At 49.1% G+C, this 25,879-nt stretch overlaps 1 protein-coding gene across 2 annotated transcripts in view; it reads left to right on the top strand.

Moving 5' to 3' along the window:
• Window positions 1-25,873, top strand: part of Sp1 (transcription factor Sp8) — a 35,870-nt gene extending 9,997 nt beyond the window's left edge. Inside the window, exons 2-3 of one of the 2 annotated variants that reach the window (XM_025219099.2) lie at window positions 23,822-24,875; window positions 24,944-25,873. In XM_025219099.2, the coding sequence (XP_025074884.2) occupies window positions 23,822-24,875; window positions 24,944-25,809 (1,920 nt within the window). In that variant the 3' untranslated portion in view covers window positions 25,810-25,873. Of the gene's footprint in view, window positions 1-23,821 lie in introns of both variants that reach the window. The other variant, XM_089076388.1, reaches the window with a different exon arrangement.
• Window positions 25,874-25,879: the final 6 nt, after the last annotated feature.

The raw sequence follows: 25,879 nt of genomic DNA, 5'->3' as shown, positions 1-25,879 counted from the left end.
GAAGGCGTGCGCGCGAGCGCGGGTATTAATTAAGTCAGGCAGAAAGTTTCCTGTGCGCCCCGTCGAGTATTAATGTCGGCGAAAAGTCGCATATCCGTCGGTGGACATCGCGCGGATCGTCCTTCGGATCCAGCTTCCGGTCTGACTTTTTGCGATTTCTCGTTACCTCGCACGGTCCTCCACGTTCATTCGCTGTTTGTTTCTCGATACTCGCGCGTCCCCCTCCCCTCCCCCCTTCCCGAGCGAGCGAACCTGTTTCGCGTGAGTCTCATAGCTGACCGTCAGCTTGCCGTCATGTCGTCGCGCAAGTCTTTTTTGCGAGCCGCTCGTTTTTGCGTCGCGCGAGATTATTCATAGACGGTATATCGACGATCCAGACTCGGATCTTCGGATCTGGATCAGAAATTGCTTTAATAACTCGCGCGCGCGAGAATAATCGGGAGCCGCCGATTATAATAATGAAAATATTATCGCGAGATATTTGAATGAGCGTGCTCTTTCTCTCTCGCACGGAAGATTATCGCGTGCTCTCCTCGCGACATGTAAAAATGTATGTATCGATGTAATCGGGCGCACCGCGCACTGATAAATTTTTTCGCTGGAGGATAACGACCCGATTCTCGCGCGCGCGAGAATCCTTTCAGAATTTTTCCAGCCTTCTGTCGAAAGAAAAGACGTACGCACCCCGGGTGCGTCTCATCTAAATCGGGGACGTCCCGTTTTCCAAACTACTGCTACGTTTCTTTGCCCGTGTCGAGCCACTCGATCCGAATGTATCGAGTGTCCCTCGCACAATGGTCCTTGCGCAAGGTTTCTCAGGGCTCAAAAGGACTGCTCTACCTGTGTGTATCCGAGGAGCCAATTATTTGTCCGATCTCCTTTGTGCGCCGGAGGAATCCACTTGACAGAATGCGTGGGATGGAAACGCGATGCCTACTTCCTTTCGCCACCCGATCCCGCCAATAAGATACTCTCCTCCGTAAGGGTCTTGTCTCTTTGTTTCTTTCTTCCTCCCTCTCTCTCTCTTTCTCTCTCTCGAGAGAGCCTCACCCTGTCTCTCATATCATCTCAATGAGGGCTGTCCTTAAAGGGCCATGAAACTCCTTGATGGCATATCGATGAATGAGACGCTCCGCGCTGCGCGTCGATTAATACGCTCGACTTAGCGCGACGAGAGGAACAGAGACGAACTCGCTGTCATGTGACGCTAACTCATCGTTTACACGCGTATACGCATCCTCCCTGCTGCCCTCCTCCCCTTCTGGGGGTCGCGATTAAGATAAAAATGTCAACAATCCTCCACCATCTAGTTTCGATATAACGTACGGTTACGTTACGTACGGCGATTCGAGCATAGTTCACAACATTTCAAGCCGCACGCGTATCTTGAATGTTATTTAACGTTATTTATGAGAAAATTTATATGAAATTTTCACAATCCCGAAAAATCGACGCCAACGATAAATCCATATAGCTATGATACCCATCGGGAAAAAAAAAAAAGGAAGAGAGAAGAACGATACATAATGTATGTGTTTAGGGGTATAAAGATATGTTACTTTCTTACTGCTCCAGTGTCATGTATAATAAACGCGGCACACGCAAAACGGCACACGTTGAACCTTCGTCACGTTGGAGCTATACATGAAACTACCTACAAAACTTGGAGAGAATTTTCTTGGTAGAGTTTATACGTCGGCACGCTACGAACGTTGAAAAGACGTGAATCCAAAGGGAAACCGGCGGGACGTGTCACGCTATGAGCAACTCGTCGCGATGCAGCAGCATTGTCTTTCTCAGCGATCGATTCCGGTCTGTCATTAATAATTAATGCTTTGACCGGCGAAGACTGGAATATCCCTGAAACCGCGGTTATTAATTCACGAACGATTCCGCCGCGCCCCGTCGCTTTCTTCGTTGACATAATATCTTTCCAAAGGACTACTTCCGCCTCTCTCTCTCTCTCTCTGTCTCTCTCTCTCTCTCTCTCTCTCTCTCTCTCTCTCTCACACACACACACGTTAAATATTTTAAAAATTTAATATGCATATTTATAATCGACATACATACATGAGAAGAATATTAATATAAGGAATCTTTATTTAAATTATATTTCTGTTGACGAAGATCGCTTGTTAAATCGCTGAAGAACACGATCGTGACACGAGAATACGGGATCGAAAGAGAAAATATATATGTATATTTGTCGTGACAGAACGAACGTCCTCGAGCTCCTTTATGCGCCAATAGTAGTTGACACCTGTCAATATTTTGCACGATGTCCTCCTCGCCGCGGTCTCTCGAGCACCCTCTCGAGAGCTCTTTCTCTCTCTCCTACTTCCACATCGGTAATCCGATAATCCGATTCGTCTGGTAAAGGTGTCCCTTTAAGCGACGTCCCGTTGACATTTTCGAGAGTAACAATGGACTGCGAACGGCCGCGGCAATGTGCAGACGCTCGTCGTGCAGAAAACTGCATCCTCCGTCACGCCGGGAGCTCCGCGGGCGAGGGATTGCGGAGGGGGGTGCCGCAGGGCATTTTACGTGACCTAAGAGGATTTACCTGAAGCACCGGATGCCACACGAGGATGTCGTCCTAATTTGTAGTATTTAGAGCGAAAAAGATAGAGGGAGAGGCAGAGAAAGAGGGAGAGAGAAGGGAGCACTATTTCCTTAAACGACTACATCTTCTCTTGCGAAACACGCGATGCACACGGTTTCTCGTTGACCACGAAGCCCTTCTATATATGTATCTTAAGGGCGACCACGAAAGCAAATCCAAATTTCGTTTCACGTTCCGGAGAATAGATCTCTCAGGATGGTGTGCCAGAAGGAATCCAATAGAACCGCATGCGTGCGGTTAAAAATACGGTTAATAAATATTCTCTCTCTCTCTCTCTCTCTCTCTCTCTCTCTCTCTCTCTCTCTCTCTCTCTTTGACAAAGCACGACTAGAATCGTTGCTTCTTTTCTCTTTAATAAAATTCAATATTTTATAGACATGTAATTCTCTGCGTCTCGTTATAGAAATTTTATTTGCATTTCAATAGCTTTCAGAGCGGTAAAACCGTATCTGCAGAAAATCCCTCAGGATGGAAGATCGCTCTGGATACTGGCAGTCGCCGCTTCTCTCGAAGTCTCCCCTCTGTCACGCCCAACGTGATACCCTAATGAATTATTTTCGTCGAGCACATCGTAACTCGCGACGTGTAAACACCCTTTCGAAAGCTCGCTCATAGCTCGTTCTACTGGCCGTGCCGCGCGGGGCCCAAAACTGGCAGATGTGCGGGGAGACAACATGGCTACCATGGATGGCGGTCTGTGAAAAGTCGTCTTTAGGAAACCGTTATTACGTATGATCGATTGATTTCGGTATCGTTTAAGCGTCGACATGAACGTCGCTCCACGTCGCGCGCTGTCGTCCCTTTTCTCCCGTAAAGAACGAAAACAGCCGGCTATAATTTGCGTATGAGTGTGTGTGTGTGTGTGTGTGTGTGTGTGTGTGTGTGTGTGTGATCGCGCGCGCGATGGTTTTGCACGAAAAACATGCATGTATGTGTATACCTATACCCAAGTTGTAATACCATGATACCGAGAATTGATCATAAATTTGACGTGCGTCCGGGAAAACAATTGAGAAATAAATACAGCGACACGACAAACAAGACGGCAACTTCTTTTTCGCTCGCACGAATATTAGCGAGAAGCGAGAAGAAGATGGAAATGGCAAAGACCTCGAAAGAAGAGTCGCGCGTTCTCCTCAATTCGCGGCGCCGCCGCGGTTATTTCGAGGAAGGCGATATCCAGAGACGGAAAAACGTCGCGTGCCGCGGAATCTATGTTGGAAAGTGAGCCGCGGGCTGAAAAAAATGTCATCCGAAAGTGTAATCGATCCTAAACACCGGGAGAAATATGCGATAGACGCGAGGTTCCTCGAGTCAGATTGGCACGTCGCTTATATATATTTCAGAGAGACATAAATTGTGTGAAATTGCAGGCTAGAAGGTATTACGCGGGGCGATATATTTATTGCTTTTTCAAAGTCCGTCTATGTTGCGGATGATTTATGCGTTTCAACGTATTAGAACCTCGAGTGAGCCTTTCTCGAAACCGGTCGCGGAACACGATACTCGCCATTACCCTTCCATCCTTGCTTTCCCGGCTTCGATTAACAGCGCCGTATCTGCGAAGTGAATCGCTCTAAAAAACACTACGGAAGTTAATCTTCGATCGGTGGTTGCGTTATTGATCCAAGTTCCGCGCACGTTCGCGCGTTTCTCGTTTCTCGTTTCGCAAGATCGTTCTTCGGGAAAATTCTGCTCGGGAAGAACTGGACTCGTGTGAATATATTTTGAAAAAAAGCTGTCGCGCGCGGTTGCAAAGGTGTGCGCGCTATAAATTGGATATTACGAGTGTAAATGTCAGACCGAGGCGATGATGAAGATAACAGCACGTTTCCTCCGAAAGAAATGATAGAGCGTCGCCAACCGCGCTATTGATAAACCATGAAATACACAAAAAGAACTCGACTCGCGCGATATATATTTTATATATCAAGTCACGAGCAGAGTTCACTCTGGCGAAGGACACACTTGTGAAAGATCCAGACGACCTTTCTCTTCAGGAGCCCGCAGCTCCTGCTTGAACCGGACCATTTTTCCAAGATTGGCACCAAAGCCAAGAAAAGGAAGAAAGGGAAGAAAAAGGAACGTAGAGATTTTAATGAGAATTACGGTCACTTCTCGGAAAGAAAAGATTGTTCCGTTCAAACTGGCGTTCTTAAATCGGTCTCATTACGGGGGCGGGATCGTTGGTGAAATTTCGCGGCGGACGGCCGCGAAATCTACGTCGGCCGGGGGTAGAATAATATATCGACCGTTCGCGCGAGATCCACACGCGTTTTGTGTGTGTGTACCCTACGTACCGTTCGTCGTTGCGCATCGTACGTACAAGCGCGGCTCGATCGAACCGTGCAATTTGGCGTAGATACGCCCGTGCGTGTGGGTTTACCGGCCGCGTGCAGCGGCTTGTACCGGGTTATACGACGTGCCTTCCGCCGGCCATCATCGTATCGCTCCAAGGTCCGATAATTGAAAAGCCAAGACTTCTCTCTACTCCCATCGCGCGCTGCGAAACAATATTTCCTCCTAGGCGCGCACGAGCCCCGTACGGCGATGGTACGTCGAATTACCGGCCATTATCGTGACGTATCATCGCCGGGCAGCGTCATTCACCCGGGGCCCCGGTGATGGGAAACGACGAACAATACTCGATCTGCGCTCGACACCTCGAGGCTTTAACGTGCACCACTCGAGTAAAGTGGAGGACGATTATTAACGACTCTCGCTGCGCGATTCTATTTAAGCCCGCTAACTTTTTTATCGCTCAAACAATGGGGTATCTCTTCGTTCCCCTCCCCGAGACCGAAAACCGCTCGCGGCGAGTACGCGCGGCGCAACTTTACGAATTTTAGCCGTCGAGCGTAGAGCGCGGCGGCCGCCCGCTCTTTCCTCCTTCCGGCGAGTATCGGCGCGGACCAATACACGCGTGCGCGCGCGCGCGCGACCGCCCATTATGTTCTTCTGTCGATGGTTCCAAGTACGATCGTACAGTATCGAAGAATGAATAATATCCCTGTTGACAGATGACTACTCTAATCCGTGTTACTCTCCAAATGGCTGACGGAACTTCTTTTGCTCTAGGATCTTTTATTAAAATTGCTTATTAAAGGGATGAAAAACTTGCCTTGTGTTATCGCAAAATGCGACATTTTTTGTGTCTATTTTTTTTAATTTTATAGATTTAAAATCCTTTGATTAAAAATCCTTTTTTGTAATTAAAGTGCACTAATAGGTGTCTAGGTGTATATGAAGTTTGTATCAAGAACAAGAAAAATATTTTTAATTTAGATCTTTTTTTATCAGTTGTTACTTACTTTAATATAACGTTTTAGAGCTGCCAAATCGCGTCAATATTTGTTTTATATAAAAATTTTGCAGTTTGTATCTACAAAACTGATATTGCTAAATTAGAAGATTACATGGAAAAACAACATTGAGCTTTTAGAATTAAGTTTAGATATCTGAATATGATATACAAAAAAATGACTACATGAAAATTTATTCATATACGTGCAGAAATGTACGTATGAATATACGTATGTATATAAATATATCTATGCATATCTAAATTGTCTATTTAACATTATCTTAAGCAATATGTTAACAATAGAATTAGAATTTTTAAAACGAATATAAATATGAGGAAGTTAGAGATTGAATTAGATTATATGTAAATCGTTAGATATGCGTGTATGTTCGAAAGAGAGAAACAAACACTGGGGATGAGGATGCCACTCGGTAAAATTCCAAGTAGGTACGCACCTGTCCGTGTGACACAGCTTTTCGCGTGGATCTTGACGCATTAGTACTGTGATTAGTACTATGCGGGTAATCGGAGCAAACCACGAAAAGCTCGTTGAAAGAACGAGATGAATGACGGGTACCAACGACGCTCGGCGGGACGCAGACGCCTCTACCCTTTATTCGACAGTGCCGGTCTCTCGACGTTCGGCTCAAGGGATAAAGGGCGCCCCCGCGGGGAGTCGTCTCCCCCGCGGCGTTGAAACCAAAACACCAACGGTATGGACGCGTTCGGTGTCGACCACGATGATTTATTGGCCTTTCGAGTTTGCGTCTTTGCACTTCTCGCTCTTCTCGATTTCGATCTTCAAGTGATAAAAATATAATTTTCATATTTCAATTAAACGTCACATTTCATTTCAAGATTTCGTTGAAGTAAGCGAAAAGATTTTCTTACGTATCTTTTAGGGACAGATTTTTATATATTTTTAAAATATTTTTAAAATATTCTTAAAAGACAAGGCGCTTCAAGCCTTTAATTTATACCGTGGAACTTCAATCAAATACGTTTACTTCTATAATATTACATTCTTATATAATTATAATCAATATAATTGTATATGTAATAAATATAAGAAGAATGATTACATTAATTATATATTCAGAGAGAGTGAATTTGAAAACCCAAAATTCAAACTTTGTGTGTGTGTGTGTGTGTGTGTGTGTGTGTGTGTGTGTGTGTGTGTGTGTGTGTGTGTGTGTGTGTGTCACCTACATACACAAAAAAATTTATATTTTCAGTAAAAAAGTCATTCAATTCTCATATGTAGAGAAGATGGATACTCCATATGATGGATACTCCATAGGATATCGAGCCATGCCAGCGGCGAACTTTTAGTCGCCACTGTACATATACACGGCTCGAACAAGGTAAAAATCGCAGGCTCGCAATCTGGATTCTCGTTCACGTTGGCCTGTCGTCCCGGCCGACGTGCCGGCACCTCGCGCGTCGTCTCGGTTTCCACTCCTCGCAGAGAGAAAAGAGAGAGAGAGAGAGAGAGAGAGAGAGAGAGAGAGAAAGAGAGAGAGAAAGGAGGCTCGACAAACCCCCGAAGAGGAAGGAAGAATGGAAAACGCTCTCGCGTGACGAATATTCGACGCGTCCCGCAGTTCTATCCGTTGGCCGGCGAGCCGTATTTAGCGTCGTCTTCTTTCAGAGCAATTTAAAGCTCTTTCGCGCGTGAAACCGGCCGGACGACCTCTTCCGGGATCCCCGACGACGACTTCCGGCATATTTCGCACGTGAAGAGGCCCAGTCGCGATTTTCCTCTTTTAACAGATGCATATACGATCGCACCTCGTGCGGCCCGGACCGCCTCGGGTACCACGTACACACGTACGACGGCGTGTGGATCGTGGTTGTTGCGTGCGGCTCGCGTGCGAAAGAGGAACCAACGAGTTTCGAGTAATGGCTGGGATAATTGCACGGCGTGTTATTACCGCGGAATGCGGCGGATTTTTGATATTGAATCGAGCGCGCGCGCTGCGTCTATCTTTCTCGTCGCGCGAGTGACGATCGACGACGATCGTGGATGTGTAATCGTACTCCTCCCCCTTAACCGATCCTTATCCTCGCTTACGCGACGAAGCCGCTAACTCGAGAGAGGATACGTCACGTTTTAGAAACGCCAATAAAAGCGGAGTCGCCGCAGCGTAATCGTTACGCGTAATGACACTTGATCCCCTTGACGGGGGCCCTTTACGGAACCCTCGGAAATTATTTCACGTCACGCCGGCGCTGAATTGTTTCCCGACCCGTCAACGAAGTCTTTCGGAAAGGGAATGACGGCACGCACGCATATCTATTTCGAAAGGATAGAAACGAATATACTCGTCAGGCCAGAAATAAATCGGTGACGGCTCCGTCTTCTCTTTTCCACATAATGCGCCGCGTAATAAATTACAGAAATAAGAGAAGCTGGTTTCGAGCAACGAGGCGTGCATGATTAATGAGTGGATGTTGTATCGATAACTCATAACGCCTTACGAACGACAAGTCAAATGGAACGTCTGACGGGAGTTTAAAGATTATGACTCGTGTTTTCACCGCACATTTAGCACTCAATATAGCTGTCTTGTTCTTTCATCTAGCATTGACATCGCGCGCGAGACGTTACACGTCGAAATTTCACGTGTGACTTTTAAAGGATACTTTTAATAAATCAAGCATTGTACCCTCGCAGGTACTATTTAGCCTAGATATCTGTCGATAATGCCTACGGTCAAACATGACGCAGTCTTTACGCGGCTGTCGAAAGGAAAACGCGCGATCGTAAAAAGCGCGATACGGAAGGCAGATCTTGCAGCGGCAGGCCTGCCTCGCCTGCATTTTCGTGAGAATCGATTCGCGAGGCGACTCTGACCGAGTACTCGACGAATTTAGATCGTATCGAGGATCTTACGTAGTAGTTACATAGTAGTAGTTCGAGTAATAAGAAAACCGACCGCGCCGGCAGGGAGAAACCGGATTAACGGACGAGGACCGGTCAACGGGACGCGACTCTGATTTTCCAACAGTTTAGCTCGCTCGCTCGCCCGTGTTCTCGCAGGATAATTTACATTTCGGTATCCCTATCGCGCTCTCCACGTACCCCGAGGTGACGAATTATCCTCTCCGCGCATTGCGTAACGACCCCGCCGTCCTCGTCGGACGTCGTCGTCGTCGTCGTTGTCGTCGGACGTCGCCGATACCGTTAGATTTACGGATCGGACGGCGCCCCCGCCATGTTCTATTCCGGCGCGACATCCGCCAGTGAATTAGGAAAACGGAATCCCTCTCCCGCGGAAGGACGACGATTTATGGCGCGTCCTCGAGAATCGAGGGAACGTTCTCTCGTTCGCTCATTTATGAATTTTTATGTGCAGGGGGATTTCACATGGCTTTCCATGTTTAGCCGCTTATTTACGAAGCTCTCTATCATCGAGCATTAGTATAATCATCGCCAATGCAGCAGCATCTTCTCTCTTTTAACATTTAATCTCTGTCTCTTCTCCCTCCCCCCCCCTCCCTCCCTTCATACCCCCTCCTCCGTTAATGACGCGCGTGTACCTTAAGGATTTCTCAATATTAAATTCCAATACTTAATATTTTACGATGTGCCATATCTTTATTTAATGTTAATATTATTTCGACCCGTCTAATTAGATGTCCCGAGATTGCCAACATTCGCGGTGAATTTAATTTATTAACTTACCGTGGCGTGGTTTAGACATATCCCGCATATCACACGGTCGGAGCGGTGTAATTCACCCGACAGTAAACGATTATTCAAACTTCCGTCGCGGCGATAAAATCGCTGAAAGGCGCGACGGTAAGCATCCACTCGCGTGCTCGCGAGCATTACCGGCTCCTCCTCGGCACAACCGTCTCCGGTCGCTCGCAATCTTTCCGCGACGGCGACGGTAATATATTTATGCGGCTTGTCCGCATGATCCGCAGGCACCCCCCCGAAGAGAAACCGACCGCGACAGATCTCGCTCCCACGGCCCGTCCGCCCGCCCGCTCGTCCAACAAATCGTGAAACAATAAATCCGGCCGCCACCCCTCTTTACGAGGTCCTCATAGCCAGGAATGATGCCCCTTTGACGCGAGGGCGGGGGTAGCCTAATATGTCACAGTCTGTTGCAGGGCGTCTCGCCGAGGCCCGGAGGTCCTCGAGAACGAGGGTGGCACGTCGCTTCGAGGGTCGGCTCGCGATTAGATGCGCTCCTAATGGAGCGATTCAATAGCGACGATCAGATAAACTGATTCCACGCGTTCCTGGTCCTGTGTTCGCAAATTATATTAAGCCATGATCCTCTTTTCTCATAACCCCGGGCGGAATTTACAATCGGCGACAACGAGCGCCGTGTGCGCGTGTCGTCTCTCCGTAAATTAAATCCATTGCCATTTGAATCTTACTTCCTGATAAAGGATACCGATTGACGACGACGACGACGATGATGAGAAAAAAAAAATGTCCGATTCTCGCTCGTTGAATCGGAATCGTGGAACTTGACGGTCGGAAAGTCTCGCTTATGGAGTCGTCCGAGAAGTCCGAACTGTAACGTCGGGAGAGATGATTAACATAATTTCAAAACGCGCGATTCGCTGCGAGATAAGACGAACGAGCGAGCGTATCGCGGATCTACCGTGTGAAAGCACGATGGAGCAATAAATTTTGCGAAGTTGGCGCGGAAGACACGCGAACCATTTTGTTCGAGATCCGGACAACCGGTCGATTTGCCGGTACAGATACCTGTGTATACACACACACATACACACACACACACACACACACACACACACACACACACACACACATACACGATGTTCGTGAATGTCGGCTGCGTGGCTATGGATACTAACGATACCATCGAAACAACAATAGTTTTCCTTAGATGCTTCAATATTTCAATATTTTTCAATACTCCATAGATACACACGTTCAACATTGTACGTCAGTATTTTGTTGATTGATTCGAATGCCGTGGTACTTACGTTTCGAGTGAATTATTAAATAGACTGCGATTTTATACCCGCGTAGGCCAAACCGTCCTTTAAAGTGAAATGTCATCGATGTACCGCTCTATTAGACGCGAATTATTAATTGTAATGCTATATACCCGGTAACAGCCCCGTATAAAATAAGAAAATATCTAAAATTATGATCTCTCGTAATAGACAACGTGAGAAATATTTTTAATGGTGTTTCAGTTGGCTTTAATAACAGAGCTACGTGCGTGTCGGTAAACTTTATCGCTTCGTCGACCGACGCCATTAAAGGTATTTTTCACGTCATGTCAATTACGCACACGAGCGACAAGCTTTCTCTAAACGCACGTACGGGCTCCACCTTTATCATTTCCATATTTGTCTCCATTATTCTTTCATTTTTACGCAAACGTTTTCCACGCTCCTGCGTTTCCCTTGTCGGTGTGTCGCGCCGAGGATTCCCGAGAGATTCACCACGCGGAACGCGTTCGGGACGCGTTAAAAATTTTATTCCCAACGATTCGCGAATTAAAACCGGCGATTTTTCAAAACGGATTTTCATTCCGTACCAAGCGCTAACGAGATAGAAAGCCCAGGCACTCTTCTCAGGCACGGATTACACGCGCGACGATTATAGGTATTACGCGCGTGTACCGATCGTAAAGCGTCTCGTTGGCGGACCGCTAAAGAAGAGGACCGCTTAATTCTGCCTTCGCCTTAACCCGTGGCCCGTTTGCGGGCCCTCTCTAAATTGCTATCCGTAACACACGACGCTCGCCGACGTATTATTTAAATTTTTACGCGGAAAACGCTCTTTCGCGAGTGCGACGCCTCGACCGCCTCGCGCGGATCGCACGCGGCGTTCACTCTCGGCTTCGAACGCGATCGATGCCTGGCCGTTCGCTCGCGCGGACTTTCGTTCTAGACAAACTAGACACACGCAACTAGGCAACGTGCAGTCGCGTCTTGATCTATTCCGGTGATCTTTACGTTAACCCCTTGACATTATCGGCTCGCTTATTACGAGTCTAGTACTAGAGCCCATTACAGAGCCCGGTACGGTTGGGACTCCGCGCCGACGCTACGTCGCCGTTAATAATGATGTAACGCGCGGTGATTTGTACGTAATGAATCAATACAAACAGAAATATATTATTACGATAAATAATGCATTTTATATTATTATATATTAAACGCCAGAATCAACCCGCTGACGTTCACCATCGTGTCTGCGTCCGCGCGTCTGCGTCTTTGTGTGCGTGTGTAAAGCTCACTTTCTTCGAGAATAGAGCCACCTGTTTCGCAACCGAGTAGATTTATAGTCCCGCCAGTTATGTGTTCGCAGCACAGTGTTAAGTACATCTATAGTCACCCACTTAAATGTGACAGCTCTATGGAAACTTTGCCATACTCCGGTAGCAACATTCCGGAATTTAAAATACTTATACACGTACATGATTATTATTAATTTTGTAATACCAATTATATTTCATACGAATTATTTTATATATATTTAATTCGTCTACAGATTACGATACGTGTGAAAAAGGACGCGGAGCGGTCATTTAGGAGAATTGCGAAGTGATCAATGCCGAGGTCGCGGAATACGGGACGTAGGAAATTCTATCGTTGACGTTCGTGCGAATCTTTACGAGTTCTCGAGCTATTTGCGAGGCGGCTCTCGGGATCGCGCGCGCGCGCGCGCGTCTTTTTGCTCGAAATATTATAACGCCGAGAGACGAGGAAGGAGGGGAAGGAGCGCGGCTCTTTCCTCGAGAGATTGGATCTTTAACCGCTTTACTTTAGCAGCTGCGTCCGGCCGGCGAGATGAACGGGTTCACGTGGTCTGCCAAAGGTGATTTAGTGCCGGTTTGTTGCCGTAACGCCATCGGTAACACGTCGCCCCGTTCGGCGAAGGAGGCGAGAGAGGCGGCCGACTATATTACACGGCCCCGACGCGTAGACGCGAGGATCCGCCGGAGCGACAGAGGAGCGGGTCATCCGCCGGTAAATTACCTCGTTGCGGCTCGCCTCGACGCGGTATGCTTTTGTTTATCCTTCCGAACCCGATAAGCCGACGATTAAAGCGCGCACGAGGAGAGGAAATCGTCACGCGCGGACCAGTCGCAAGTTGCCTCGCCAACGATCCAATCCGGTCGTTATCCATCGTGGTCCAAACGCCACGTCGGTGGCCGTCGATTAGACGCCAATCTCGCTCGAGGAACGACGACGCAGGTGCAGCGGAATCCTGGCACTCGCCGATCCGCCGACCCCGATCGTATCACGTTCGCGAGAGGATGCTCGCTTGTGTGTATCCCGAAACTCCTTCCTCCTACCTCGCCGACTCGGGGAGTTTTTTTTAGCGTCTTGGGCCACGTGAGGAAATAAGAAAGCGGGCGCGACGTGTAATAAAGTCATATTGGAAGGTATATATTAACGCAAAAAAATGTTAAAGTGCGCGCCTCTCGACGCTTATCGCGCGAGGACATCTTTATGTCATTTTACCGAAAACAAATGCGCAAATGCGTCTATCATCATTACCGCTTTAAATTGCACACGCGGGGCCGCGGCGCGTCATCGCGATTCGATTTCCGGAGCCAGGCCACATCGATCTCCTCCCGGCCACGTTTCTCGGCGCGGGCCGTCTTCAAGGCCGGCGAGTGTCGTTCGCGGCGCTCGTTATCACCCCCGAGGAGTGCGCGCCGCGCGTAGATTTACCGAGGCGCCGGGTCTTTATGACTTTTTAAGTGAACGTAAATATCTGCAGGTGCAAGCCCTCCCCGCTGCGGACGGGCGCGACGACGGTGGCGTGCATCCGGGGGGGGGAGATTCCGCTCGTAATCGCGCGAAAGGGCAGCCGCGTATATCGGCGGGACCGCGCTGTATTTCCGCGCTTCAATAAGCTTTCGTCCCATAAAAAGGCCCATTTACGACGATCACAGGCGAGCCGCCCGGCGTAAATTTATCAGCTCGCTCGTCCGCGTATTTCGCGCCGAGTGCCGAGTGCATACGTTCGGCCGGCTCCTTTGCGTCTCCGTAAAACGTCCCCGCGACTATATTACGATGCCGTCTCCTAAACTGCCCTGCCTCCGTATCGGCGATCGTCTTGGAAATGCTCCGGATAAATAATATCGTTCGGGAGCAGGTGATACCGCGTGTGTGGTCGATGTGCTCGGAAGAGGGTCGGTACTCTCCGTCCAATCTCCGTCATCCTCCGGTCTTGTCCATCTCCTCGGACGAGATTGGACCGTTTGCCAAGTTACGAGGACGATAATCGTATGCATATCGCGGCGACGAAATGCGTCGCGAGAATCGCACAGATCGTTCGATCCGACTTCGCAGCGCGTGTTACTTTGGACGCGCCGGCGCGGCGAGCGAAAAACACGATCTCGACAACTTCGTACACGCTTCCATGAATTATTTAAACTTCGAAATTCAGTTCACGAAGCGTGAATGTGGGAGAACGAGTGTGCCCGTAATTATTCCGCGTATTCTTTCATGGACACGATAGCTATCAAATATTAAGATGTACTCGTCTGGCCTTCGTCTATTCGCCGGAAGGTCGTTACGCCGCTTTAATATTTCTATTCTAGGAGAAGCATTATGTGCATTATTACTAAAATTATGAATAATTTTATCGCGCTTAATAAAATACGCGGCACACTACGTTTCCTCGTTGTAAATTCTCGTCGGAATAATTGAAAATTATTTCTGAAACGGGAAATTGTCATAGCGTGAGAAAATCACTTCTGAATAAACTATATTTATACATTCCGCGAAATTCTTTTACGGAGAAAGCGATTCCGAAAATGACGACGAATATTTCCCCCCCCCCTCCCCTATTCAATGACGGAGGACCATCCAGCGCGTCGTCTAATCGACGCAATGGCGGGAGATGGCACAAGCCGTCTCGTTCCTCTCTCGTTTCGCGGCTCTCGCAGTGTAATCGAGAGCCATCGAGATCGCCGATGGACCGCTCCATCGTTTAAATGCTAATACAGGTCTAATTTATCGGCCTATGATTCTGCCAAGCGACTCCGCGTCGACGCTATTTACACGTCGATTCTACGTGGAACTTTCGTAATTGAAAGAAAGCCGCCGACCGGGACCACCGTGTAGCTGCAGCTATAAAACTCAGAATATACGAGGACGGGGAGGTTTTTCGGCAGACACGTCTAGGAGGGCGAACGATCGAGAAGCGGACCAGGGCTAGTCTACCTGAACGGCTGATAAAGGCGTGCTTATGACCGCGCGCCTTTCACGCGTCATAATAAGGAGGCCGAGCCCGACGCGCTATTCAGAAATTATTGTCGCTAGTCCCTGCGAGTTACAAGCAGCTGTGAACGTCCGGGAGAATGGTGACCCGTAGATAGAGAAATTTATTAAACGCTCCGAGACCGAAGTATCCTAAATAACTGAATGAACATTTAGAAAAGCATAAATCGTACAGAAGGAAAATAAATGGATGATGTAAGACAAAATTTTGAATTCCATTTCAATGAAATATATATTTTCGCTTACATTTTTTTTGTTCCTCATATCTGTATAGGTAAGAAAAAGATTATTAACAATCTGATTGAAATTTATAGATATTGCGTGTTTCTGCTTGAATTGCTTGAATAATAATTTTTTTTATTAAAAACTTGATCGTCACTTGGCCGCATTTCATTGCTATTATATGAAATTTTTAGATCGAAATTGAATAGTGCATCAGAGAGTTAATCAACTTGTCCGGCTTAGTCATTCTTTGACCGCTACCGCATACGCTCCTACTCCATCCCGGTCAAATTGGTTTTATTTAGTCGAATAGTTCCGCGCGCGGACCTCACGGTCGAAGAAGGTGGAAAGGGTTAACGAGAACAAAGTGAGAACAAATACGGCGTAGCGGTGAAGAATACATCGTTAATAAATAAGAGCCCCTCGTGGCTACCTACCTACTCGACACCATCGCCACAAGGCAACTCCGTCTATATGCTAATGCATGGCTTCCGACATACAACGTTTCGCGCTTTCCGTGCTTGATCCGCTTTCGTACGAAGCTTTCGGTGAGCTTGGTCGAGAGAACCCAGAATTACTAATAGCCTCCAATTTCGGAACTGTGAGTAAAAACGCTAAACTGATATATCACGTTGCTTCGCAACGATTTTTTTCCTCTTAGAATTTAGAATAAAAGAATGTAATAAAAAAGCTTAGGATTTAAATAAAAAATTTCTATATATAAAAATTACATACAGAAATTCATTATTATCGCCTATAGGCGGCGATTACATTTTTAATTTGTGTGTTTGCAAATGATACTTTTAGTGCTTTAATTAGATGCAAATTCAAGTTGCGCTTCGAAAGATAAAAACTTTCCCGCGAATATGAATATTAGCGTGGGTGGCCTGTCGAGATAGTAAAAGCAGCGAGAGCAGAGTACCCGGCTGACAGTAAAAATCGCATAAGATGATAAAATCTGCGCCAAGACGTGGGTTTTTATTGGGACGAGAATGTCTCTCTGCTCTTAAAGGAAGGGTAGGGGGAGGGGGGGGGGAGATCACCGTCTTCCCAAATTAGAAGCGTTTCGCGGCGAGTGAACGCGGTGAAACGGCTAGTCGGGCGATAGATCAGACACTCCGGCGCTAATTGGCTGCGGAATTTTATGTACCACTAAATTACTCTATGCAAATGTACGGCCGCTTCCGTCGTCCCTCGACAAGGGCATTCTGGAAGCGCGCACGCGCGCGCGCGCGCGCGCGCGCGCACAAAGCGACGTGCCCCTCGAGATTTATGCCGCCCTCATTATCCTAATGAAGACGTAACGCTCGAAAAACGAGTCGCGATTTTTGCTGGAAACCAATCGGAGCAGCGTTACCGAGCAGCTCTCCTCGTCGAAGCCTCGCGATGAGCCGTTCTCAAGCCCGAAGACCACTTTTGAAGTAACCGTGCGTAGAAATTGCGGAAGATCGAAGGAGGATGATACCGGTGTTAACTGGCTGCGAGTTATAACCAGAGCACGTAATGCCCGCTTAATATTCAACGCCGGCGGGAGGGAGGCGATGGATTTACGAGAGCTAATGAATTGATAGTCGTTCTCCTCTGTCTGTCCCGGATTTCCCATCCGCTTCTTTCTCGTCGTGATCTCTCTAAAATGGAAAGTGCTACCTCTTGTACCTTTCTCACGTGATCGATGATCCACGCGGACGGACGCGATGGATAAAATTTGTCCCGAAATTTGTATGCCAAATAGAAAAATATCCCGCAATATCGAAGCCGATTTACATCTTTACCCGGAAATCATTAGGTCCAAGGGCGATTTGAAATTTGTCGAGGGTCCGCGAAGGAGGAAAAAAAAAAGAACAAAAACTCGATGCTGTCGGGAGAAGGAGCAAAAAGGGGGGCGAGATAGGAGATGCCTCCGGGGCTATAGGATAGCCGAATAAATTTGGATAGCTCCCTGTTTTGGCCTCGAGCCACGGTTACCCGACGTAGACACTCTCGGATGTACGATCGGCTCTTTCGTAACGCGGCGTGCGAGAAGAGAAATAGGAAAGGGCCGAGAAGGGCGGCGAGTGAGGTATACAGGCGAGCCGCTCCTTTACGATGGATTTAATTAAAAAACATAATTTAGCAGGCAAAGGATAACAGGTAGCTCGGCTCCAGTGGGAACTAACGGAGGTTCCGTCACAGTGCGCTGCTCGGCGCCGGTCTGCGGTCACTCATGAATAAGATTATTAATCCCGTCCTTTGCAGAAAATCTCTTTTTTTTTTCTTTTGTTCCTTGCGCTCTCTCTCTCTCTCTCTCGCGCGCGCGCGCGCGCGTTTCCTAATATTCAGAAAAATTTATCTCGCGTAATTTAATTTGCTAATAATTATTTATGAGCGAACGACACGGCGGACGGATAAGAGAGAGGTATTACTTAATTCTCTTTCACTGGATTTCCAGCATTAATAAACGTCTCGCACGTGCGGTTGCAACGTATATATGCTGCGAAAGAGCGGCAGAGCGGTCTTCATATTTTATGAATAAATCCAGATTTTATTTTATTCGCGTCACGAAGAGTGAAAGATAAGTTGAGAAATGATAAGTTTATTCGTTCTTCAGAGTTTAAGCAATCTAGCCGTCTCGTTCTCTCTCCCCCCCCCCCTCCTTCTCGCCTCCGTCCCGTTAATGATCGCCGATGACTACGCGTGATACGCCGAGTCGCTCGTCTACGGTGAGTTGATCGCCACTGACGTTCGTCACTGGGTGGATCCCGGAGTCGCTTAGATGGAACGAGTTAAAAATCCATTTGTTAGGGGGGGTGGGGACGCGGTCAGTGTCGCGCGCGAGATTAAAAGCGAGATACCGACGAGCAAGAAAAGCAGCGCCATTTTGTTGAAAGGAGGACCGACGACCTCGCGGCTGCTAGCTTCTCTCCCGCGTATAATGGCAGTCGCGCGTTGCGTGCGAATATACAATTTTCGTTCCATCGCTACCGGTCGATCGAGGGGTCCGTCCTGTTTTGCGAAGCCGGAGAAACGAGGCGGAAGGAAAACGAGTCGCCAACGCGAAGAGATTTTCGCGACTCGAGGCAGAGAAGGAAAGAAAATGACGAATATTATACATGCGTGCGACTCGAACGTCAACTACGTGCTGTAAAACTGAAAATTTACCTCTCGAGACATAGTCACGTTAAATTTGCTTTTGTTTAACGTCGCAGAAATTGCATAAACAAAATCTAGTTTAAAAAAAAATAAATTTAAAGGACAGCTTGGAAGTAAGGGATTGTCCTTTACAAAAAGGTGACGCGTGGTCACCATAGGTATATGAACGCTATGTGGATAGTACTATCACATAATTAACTTTATAAATGTAACGAGGTTGCTCAGATAACGCGTCTCGTAATCAACGGGAAAAAGTTTTTATTTCCCTTTTTTTTTTCTGTCCGAGCTATCATCGTAACGTGCGGTTTTGCGTCACGCAACATTTCTGCAAACTAGAAATTTCTGCTATTAGCAAAACCTCGTGTTCTTACCGCGTTTATATCGTCATTCACCGTACGAATATGTACATATACGTTTAATTTGATCGTGCGTATTAAATTTTAATTTATGTTTGAAGACAGTAAAGAACGAGGGGAGGCAGAGAATATCGAATCGGGACGAGGAAAAGGAATCGGGAGAGAGAAACTGTGGAACGAACGTAGGAAACGATGTAGGAAACGAGTATATCGAAGTTGACGGCTGGCCCGATAACGAGAAAGAGACGACCGAGGCAAAGCGGACGTTTTTATAATCGCCGCAATTATCTGCGAGGCCGAAGCCGAGGCGCATATAACCCCTAGCGCGCAACAGCTTCAAGGGGCACCGCTTCTTATCGGGACACTGCCTGCGTGCCGGCGCGGTTGCATGCGGAGGCTGATAAACAAATAATTAGCATTCGAAGTAACCCGCATTCGTATTATCGCCGGCATCGCATCGCACCGCGCCGCGAGGGAAGGCGGCCTGCTTCGCGTAAACCCCTCGTTGACGTATTACACCCGGCGCTGTTGCACCACGACGATCCGACGAAGACCGCGGCCGCGGATAACGTGCAACGGCATTCCGTGCCACTCGCAACAACGCGTTTTGCCCGACTTGTACCTGGACGGGTAATTAGCGCGGTATGGAAATCAACGTTGAACAATTCGACCGCGTATTCGATCTAGGCGTACGTTTCTCCCCCCCCCCTTCCCCTTCTCCTCCCCCTCCCCCCTTTCCTTCTCCCTCCGCGAAATGTTTTGCGTGTCCGCCGCGTAAGCGTATCGAGATTGTAAAGGGAATGCCAACGAGATCGTTCGAGAGGCAAAGGTAACAATATCATTTTAAATTATAATCCGATGGTATACACCGTATCTGCAACGTGTTACAATTTGCATGGTAATAATAGTTACATTACTTATCTGAGATATTACGTACTTTGTTAAATAATATTCCCAACCCTTTCCCTTCGCACGAAATGAATTCCCGCCGTGCGCTCTGTGATAAGTACGAAATGGATTGTGCCTTGGGATTAATTCAGAATTTTTCTTTGATATGAATATCTCAAAATTGCAATATATCTTGAAATATAAACGAGATGACTTTTATATTTTACGATGTGAGTTTAAAGTCGATAACGACTACAAATGTTATTTTTTTCAGCATTATTAAATGCTAAGTAGTATTTATTTTCACAATGGAACGAGATAACGCCGTTATCGCAATTAAAGCACTTCGGACTGCTTATAAAAATGAGAAAAAAATCAAGAGCAGATATAAAAAAAGGGAAAACGAGTCAGTTATACAATATTCATTTATAGAAAGCTAGAAAGTAAAATACGCAAAGTCCGACTTGCTGAAGTAGTTTGTCAATACCACTGGTTGGGGGCTGCTCAATGCAGGTGGATCCAATCAGAAACTCGACCATGCCGGCTCGGCAGGTGCTTGAAGATCGCGGTCAATGGCTCTCGAGAACGACCGACACTTTTTACACCGAAAGCAGAAAAGACTAATTTTGCACGGCGCTTCATTATGGAGCAATGCTTTTTCCGCGGCTCCTCCGCGTCTGTTCGTTTAATTGTCTCTAATTCGACGACAACGACTTGATAGCGAAAATAAATTTTCAACTCGTTCCTCGAACAAAAAAAGAAAAAAAACTTGCGTTCTAATCGAAATTTGCAGAGGAAATATTTCGTTATTTTTAAAAAAGAAAAAAGTATTTCTTTCGCACATTTAAAGGTGAAATTATTTGAACGAATTTGTCGAATTTTCTCGATGTCTTTGTTAGTGTGCATGCACAAAATACCGATCACCGATGCGCGTCTCTCGCCTGATGGTGCGAACGAGGGTTCTCTTCAGGCTGAAAGGGGAATGAAAGTTTGACATGGACGTCGGATGCGGTTCGCCACGAAGCTCGACCGGTAGACACCCTACGGTTTGTTGCTTCGCACCCTCGCCTATCGGGTCTTTTACCTCCCCCGTATTCAGCTGTCACGTGGCCTGTGCTCGAACGATCGCCGGCGTTTCCGCTTTATTTTCCGCCGTCCGGCGCCGCGTCGTATCGAGTGTCGAGTGTCGAGTGTCGAGTGTCGAGTGATCTCGTTAACGATCTCCGTGCCGGCGGTCGATACTTCCTGGCACGTTCGAGGCCTCGCCACCAGTCGGAAAGCAATCGCGCGACTCGGCGCGAATGAGTTCTCGGAAAAAGATCCGAGTCGGCGTGGGACGCGGGACGAGGCGAGACAAGCGGAGGATTCTTCGTTTTAATTTATGCGCGGCGTAGCTCGAGGCATTATTAGTCCTAGCTGGCTACGAGGGGCGTGACGTCACGCGGCTAAAACAAAGGATCCTACCGGTGCCCATTTCACGTCGGCTCCCTTTCAACCGTGCCGACAGGAGGGCGCGAGGGACCTCGCCCGGCCTCGCCGGTGCCGAGTAGTTTGGTACTCTTTACGCTCTGCCAATTTCGTACTACGTATTTTTCACCTACACACGACGTCGTTGACGTCGCACTTCCGCTGGCGACAGGGTTCCGCCATCGATCGCGTTCGCTCGAGAACCGAACGATCTCTTAATTCAAATTTAAGGCTCGAAAATCCAGAAATGATTGGATATTTCATTAGGAAGAAAGCGTGCTGTGCACTTTTATGAAGCGGATAGACGCAAAAGTGACGATGATGAAACGTGATTGAAGTAGTCAAGAGATCGAGATGGTTAACGCGTACGCGTGACGCGCCATGGAGAGCGTGCATCCACGCGTAGGGTTTCCGCAATGGAGACTGTGGAGGGAGGGGGAAAGAGAGAGAGAGAGAGAGAGGGAGAGGGAGAGGGCTCTGATCGAGGGACGTCGTTGTCTCCGCAGGCCACTGTCATATTGTCCCGGCGGATCGATACGTGGCCTGCCTACAACCTGCACTCATCGAGCTTGAAGAGGGCGTGGCTCGTACACCGGCGGAGAGACACTCAACCCCGTTGCGATCTCGGCCGCGCTAACCTTCCGCCTCCCTCTCGACGTAAAAGCGGGAGAGACGATTTCGCGTCCTTTCAACCCTCCGCGATTCTCCCGTGCCAGTCGTCACCCTCTACGACCTCCGCGTCAACGAGCGCTCCCATTCGTCGAGAGCATCGTAACGGGGAGCAATCACACAGCGCGTCCGGAGAGATTTCTCGGAATAATAACTTTCGCTCGATACCTTCCGACGTCTCGTTGTTCAAGCGTAAATTATAGATATCTCGCTTGACTTACAAAGCTTCCTCCACAGGTACATAATATTTACAAATACAAATGTATTTGTATTTTAATACTTAACTTGTTTAACTTGTTTATTTTATCTTTACGATAAAAAAAGATAACGGCACTTAATCAACCGAAAGGCCTTGAAACGGCGCCACGAGCGCATCCGAAATAACGATCATAATACAACAACAATGTGTCATGTTACCGCAAAGAAATATGAGCGGGACATTTGTTGTGCGCGTTGATGAATGATCGGGGCAACCGAGCGGGACTCCGGATCTCTCTTCGAAGGATAGATCGACCATAGTGTGGTCTCCGACTCTTCTCCGTTTTTTCCCTTCTCTTCCTTCTCGTTTCTTTCACCTCTCTCGCTCTCATCGTCGACCTCTCCATCCTGGAAGGGTGTGCGCGTTCGTTGTCTTTCACCGATGTTGCTGGCGCAAGGTTGAATCCACGTGGGGGCGTGTCGCCTCCATGGCGCCGGCTGCTAATGGCCGCGCGGCCCTCCAGACCTTAATTTCCTGCCGCTTCCGCGGACCCTCTCGCCGCTTTTACCTCTCCGCGTCCAAATCCGCTTCGGGACCTCTCCTCTTCAGCCTCCGGCCCTTCGGTAGCCGCCGACACTCTCCTTGTCCTTTCACCTCCGCGCTACCCCCGCGAGCGATTTGCATGGGGCTGCTTTTGATGAAGTTCGTTATCCAAAGTTTCAGTCGGCTTCTGCCGTTCGCTCTAATTTTTAGCTCGCACACAAATTGCGTTCCCTATAATTCCTCGCGCCGCGTGCGCGAAAAGCACGAAGTGCTTCGTGAATTTCTCGGAATTGGAAGGCTCATTGAAATCCGCCGTGGAATCCGTCCCACGCACAAATTGTGTCGTTATTGAATTTATTCAATTTGCATCAAGGAAAGGAAAAGAGTTCATTACGTTCCTTTTAAGAATTGTAATTTCTGTATGGCCATTGCCGTTTGCATATCTGCGCAATATTTCAAGCGGATTGATCTTGATCTTCTCCACATTTCGTTTCTGAAACCGCGGCATATTTTCCCACGTTATTTCGGGTCGTTTAATATGGCATGTGGAAAATGTACGTCGACCTTGTGCCTCGATTCGAGAACAATTTGCATGAAAGCGGCCTAGGTAGAGCGGCCGGTCTGTCCGGATCTCATTACTTTCAGCGACTAATCTTGGATCTCTTCTAGGATAGGAGCGGTAATTTAGTGTCATTATACGCCCTTAGGGGAAGACTTTCCTCTTTCTCTCTCTCATTGGGCCTGGGCCCGGACCGGAGCTTCTTTTTAGATCGATTTAGACGCGGCTGGACGATTATGGGCGTCCACCGGCCGCCAGATTTCGATATTACGATCCGCGCTAGCACGAAAAAGTATCTCGATAGTCCCGTGAATCGATACGCGCGATACATAATTCGCTCCAGAGTTGTTATTACCGATTTGCGTAATCGCGCCGACGAGATTGTTCCATAACGAGCGCTTCCGATGTTGAAGAAATTTTGAAAAAGATTGGTAACGCGCGCACGAGCGTTGTTAGCACATTGTAAATAGGCAATAAAGATCATGCGAGCCCGCGAACATTGATCGGACGAACTTGTTACGCGAGAGTCCGATACCGATAAGCTCTATTCTTACGAAACAAAATTATGATATTACGTATAGACCATAGGGTGAGTGTAGATTTTTCGATGATGTTACAGGATCATCCGGGACTACGAGGCACGCCCCTGGCCATGCTGGCGGCGCAATGTAACAAACTGAGCAGCAAGAGCCCGCCGCCGTTGGCAGACGCAGCCGTGGGCAAGGGTTTTCACCCTTGGAAGAAGAGCCCGCAGAGCAGCGGCAGTTCGCCACAGCATACCGGAGGCGGGGGAGGTGGCGGCGGAGGTGGAGGAGGAGGAGGAGGAGGAGGAGGCGGTAGCGGTGGGTGCACAACGACGGGAGTGAGCCAGAGACCGGCGGCGACGAGCAGCGCCGGCAGCACCGGTGGTTACGCCAGGGCGCCGGTAACATCTTGCGCCTCGACCGCGCCGCAATATGGTAGCGAACTGTATTTTCCCGGAACGGCGAGCGCCCAACCGGCCGGCGATCCGCACCACCATCAGAGCAGTCTTCTGGGCAAAGTCGAGAGCGCGACCCTGGGCTCGGTGTACGGCAGGCATCCGTACGAGTCGTGGCCGTTCAACGCGATGCCGGGCGCGACGCACGGCGGAATTAAAGCGAGCGACGGTTGGTGGGACGTGCACGGGGCCGCGACCGCCGGCGGATGGCTGGACGTGAGCAGCACCGTCGGCGTCGGCGTCCACGCGGCGCAAATGGCCAATTACTCGGCCGACTACTCGACGAGCCTCGCGCTCGCTGGCAATCACCTGCTGACCACAGCCACGACGGCCGGCCACAATCTCCTACAAGACACGTACAAGTCGATGTTACCGGGCGGGCCGCCCGGATTCGGGCTTCATCACCACACGGCCGCCACGGCCGGCGCCGGCGCCGGTGCCGGAAGTCCTCAGGGAAGCGGCGGCGGGGTCGGCGTCGGGGGCGCCGGCGTCAGCCAAGCGCCCTCGCCGCGCTCGCAAAGACGCTACACCGGGCGCGCCACCTGCGATTGTCCGAATTGTCAAGAAGCCGAGAGACTCGGTCCCGCCGGCGTGCACCTCAGGAAGAAGAACATCCACAGCTGCCACATACCGGGTTGCGGCAAGGTCTACGGGAAAACGTCGCATCTGAAGGCCCACTTACGGTGGCACACTGGTGAGCGACCGTTTGTTTGCAACTGGCTTTTCTGTGGCAAGCGGTTCACACGTTCGGATGAGTTGCAGCGGCACCTTCGAACCCACACCGGCGAAAAGAGATTCGCCTGTCCGGTCTGCAACAAGCGGTTCATGCGCAGCGACCATCTCGCGAAGCACGTCAAGACCCACAGCAGCAGCAGCAGCAGCAGCGGCAGCAAGGGCAAGGGGGGAGCGGGGAGCTCGTCGGCCGACTCCTGCTCCGACAGCGAGGACAACGGGAGTCAGCAGAGTCCCACTTCCAGCTCGGTGCCGCAGCCGCAGCCGCCGCAGCAGCCGGCTCAGGCCCAGCAGCAACAGCAGCAGCAGCAGCAGCAGCAGCAGCTGGCAGCAGCGGCGGCGGCGGCGGCAGCGGCAGCGGCGGTGGCGGCGGGTCAGGACACCAGCAACACCACCTCCCCCCAGACCACCACCACCACTCTCGGCCATCAGCCGACAACCCCCATGACTCCAATACAGATGACCCCGCCGCCTCTGACCCCACACCATCCCCACCACCCGCATCTCCCTCCTCTAATGCACCATCCTCATCATCACGCAACCTCCGTACCGGCGGCCCACCACCCGCACGCGGGGATGAGCATGCACTGAGCCCGGTGGGGCCCGGAGCCGGTGCCTGCAGTACCTCTGCCGCAACGGCCCTGGGCTCCCCCTTATCCTACCCCCTCAACCTGAACCTCATGCAAAATCACGCGACCATCAATCCATCGACTTCCCATCACCACCATCAGCAACATCAAAATCATCACCATCACCATCACCATCATCATCACCCGTCGCACCAACAGCAGCACTCGCGACAAAATAACTCCTACTCTGTGCAACAGAATCCTGGCACGCCGGGGACCGCGCAGACTCCCTCACCCTCGTCCCCCGCGCCTGTACATAGTCTCTAAGCGGTTACGAGCGCACTCGCGTCCAACAACCGGTCACAATCCACCGCACGTCCGTCCGCCGCGCTCATAC

The sequence above is a fragment of the Pogonomyrmex barbatus genome, unplaced genomic scaffold (assembly GCF_055798465.1).
Source record: "Pogonomyrmex barbatus isolate J1 unplaced genomic scaffold, ASM5579846v1 scaffold2, whole genome shotgun sequence".
In the NCBI taxonomy this organism is placed as follows: Eukaryota; Metazoa; Arthropoda; class Insecta; order Hymenoptera; family Formicidae; genus Pogonomyrmex; species Pogonomyrmex barbatus.
Note: the sequence above shows the minus strand (reverse complement) of the source record. Positions and strands in the feature narration are given on the sequence as shown.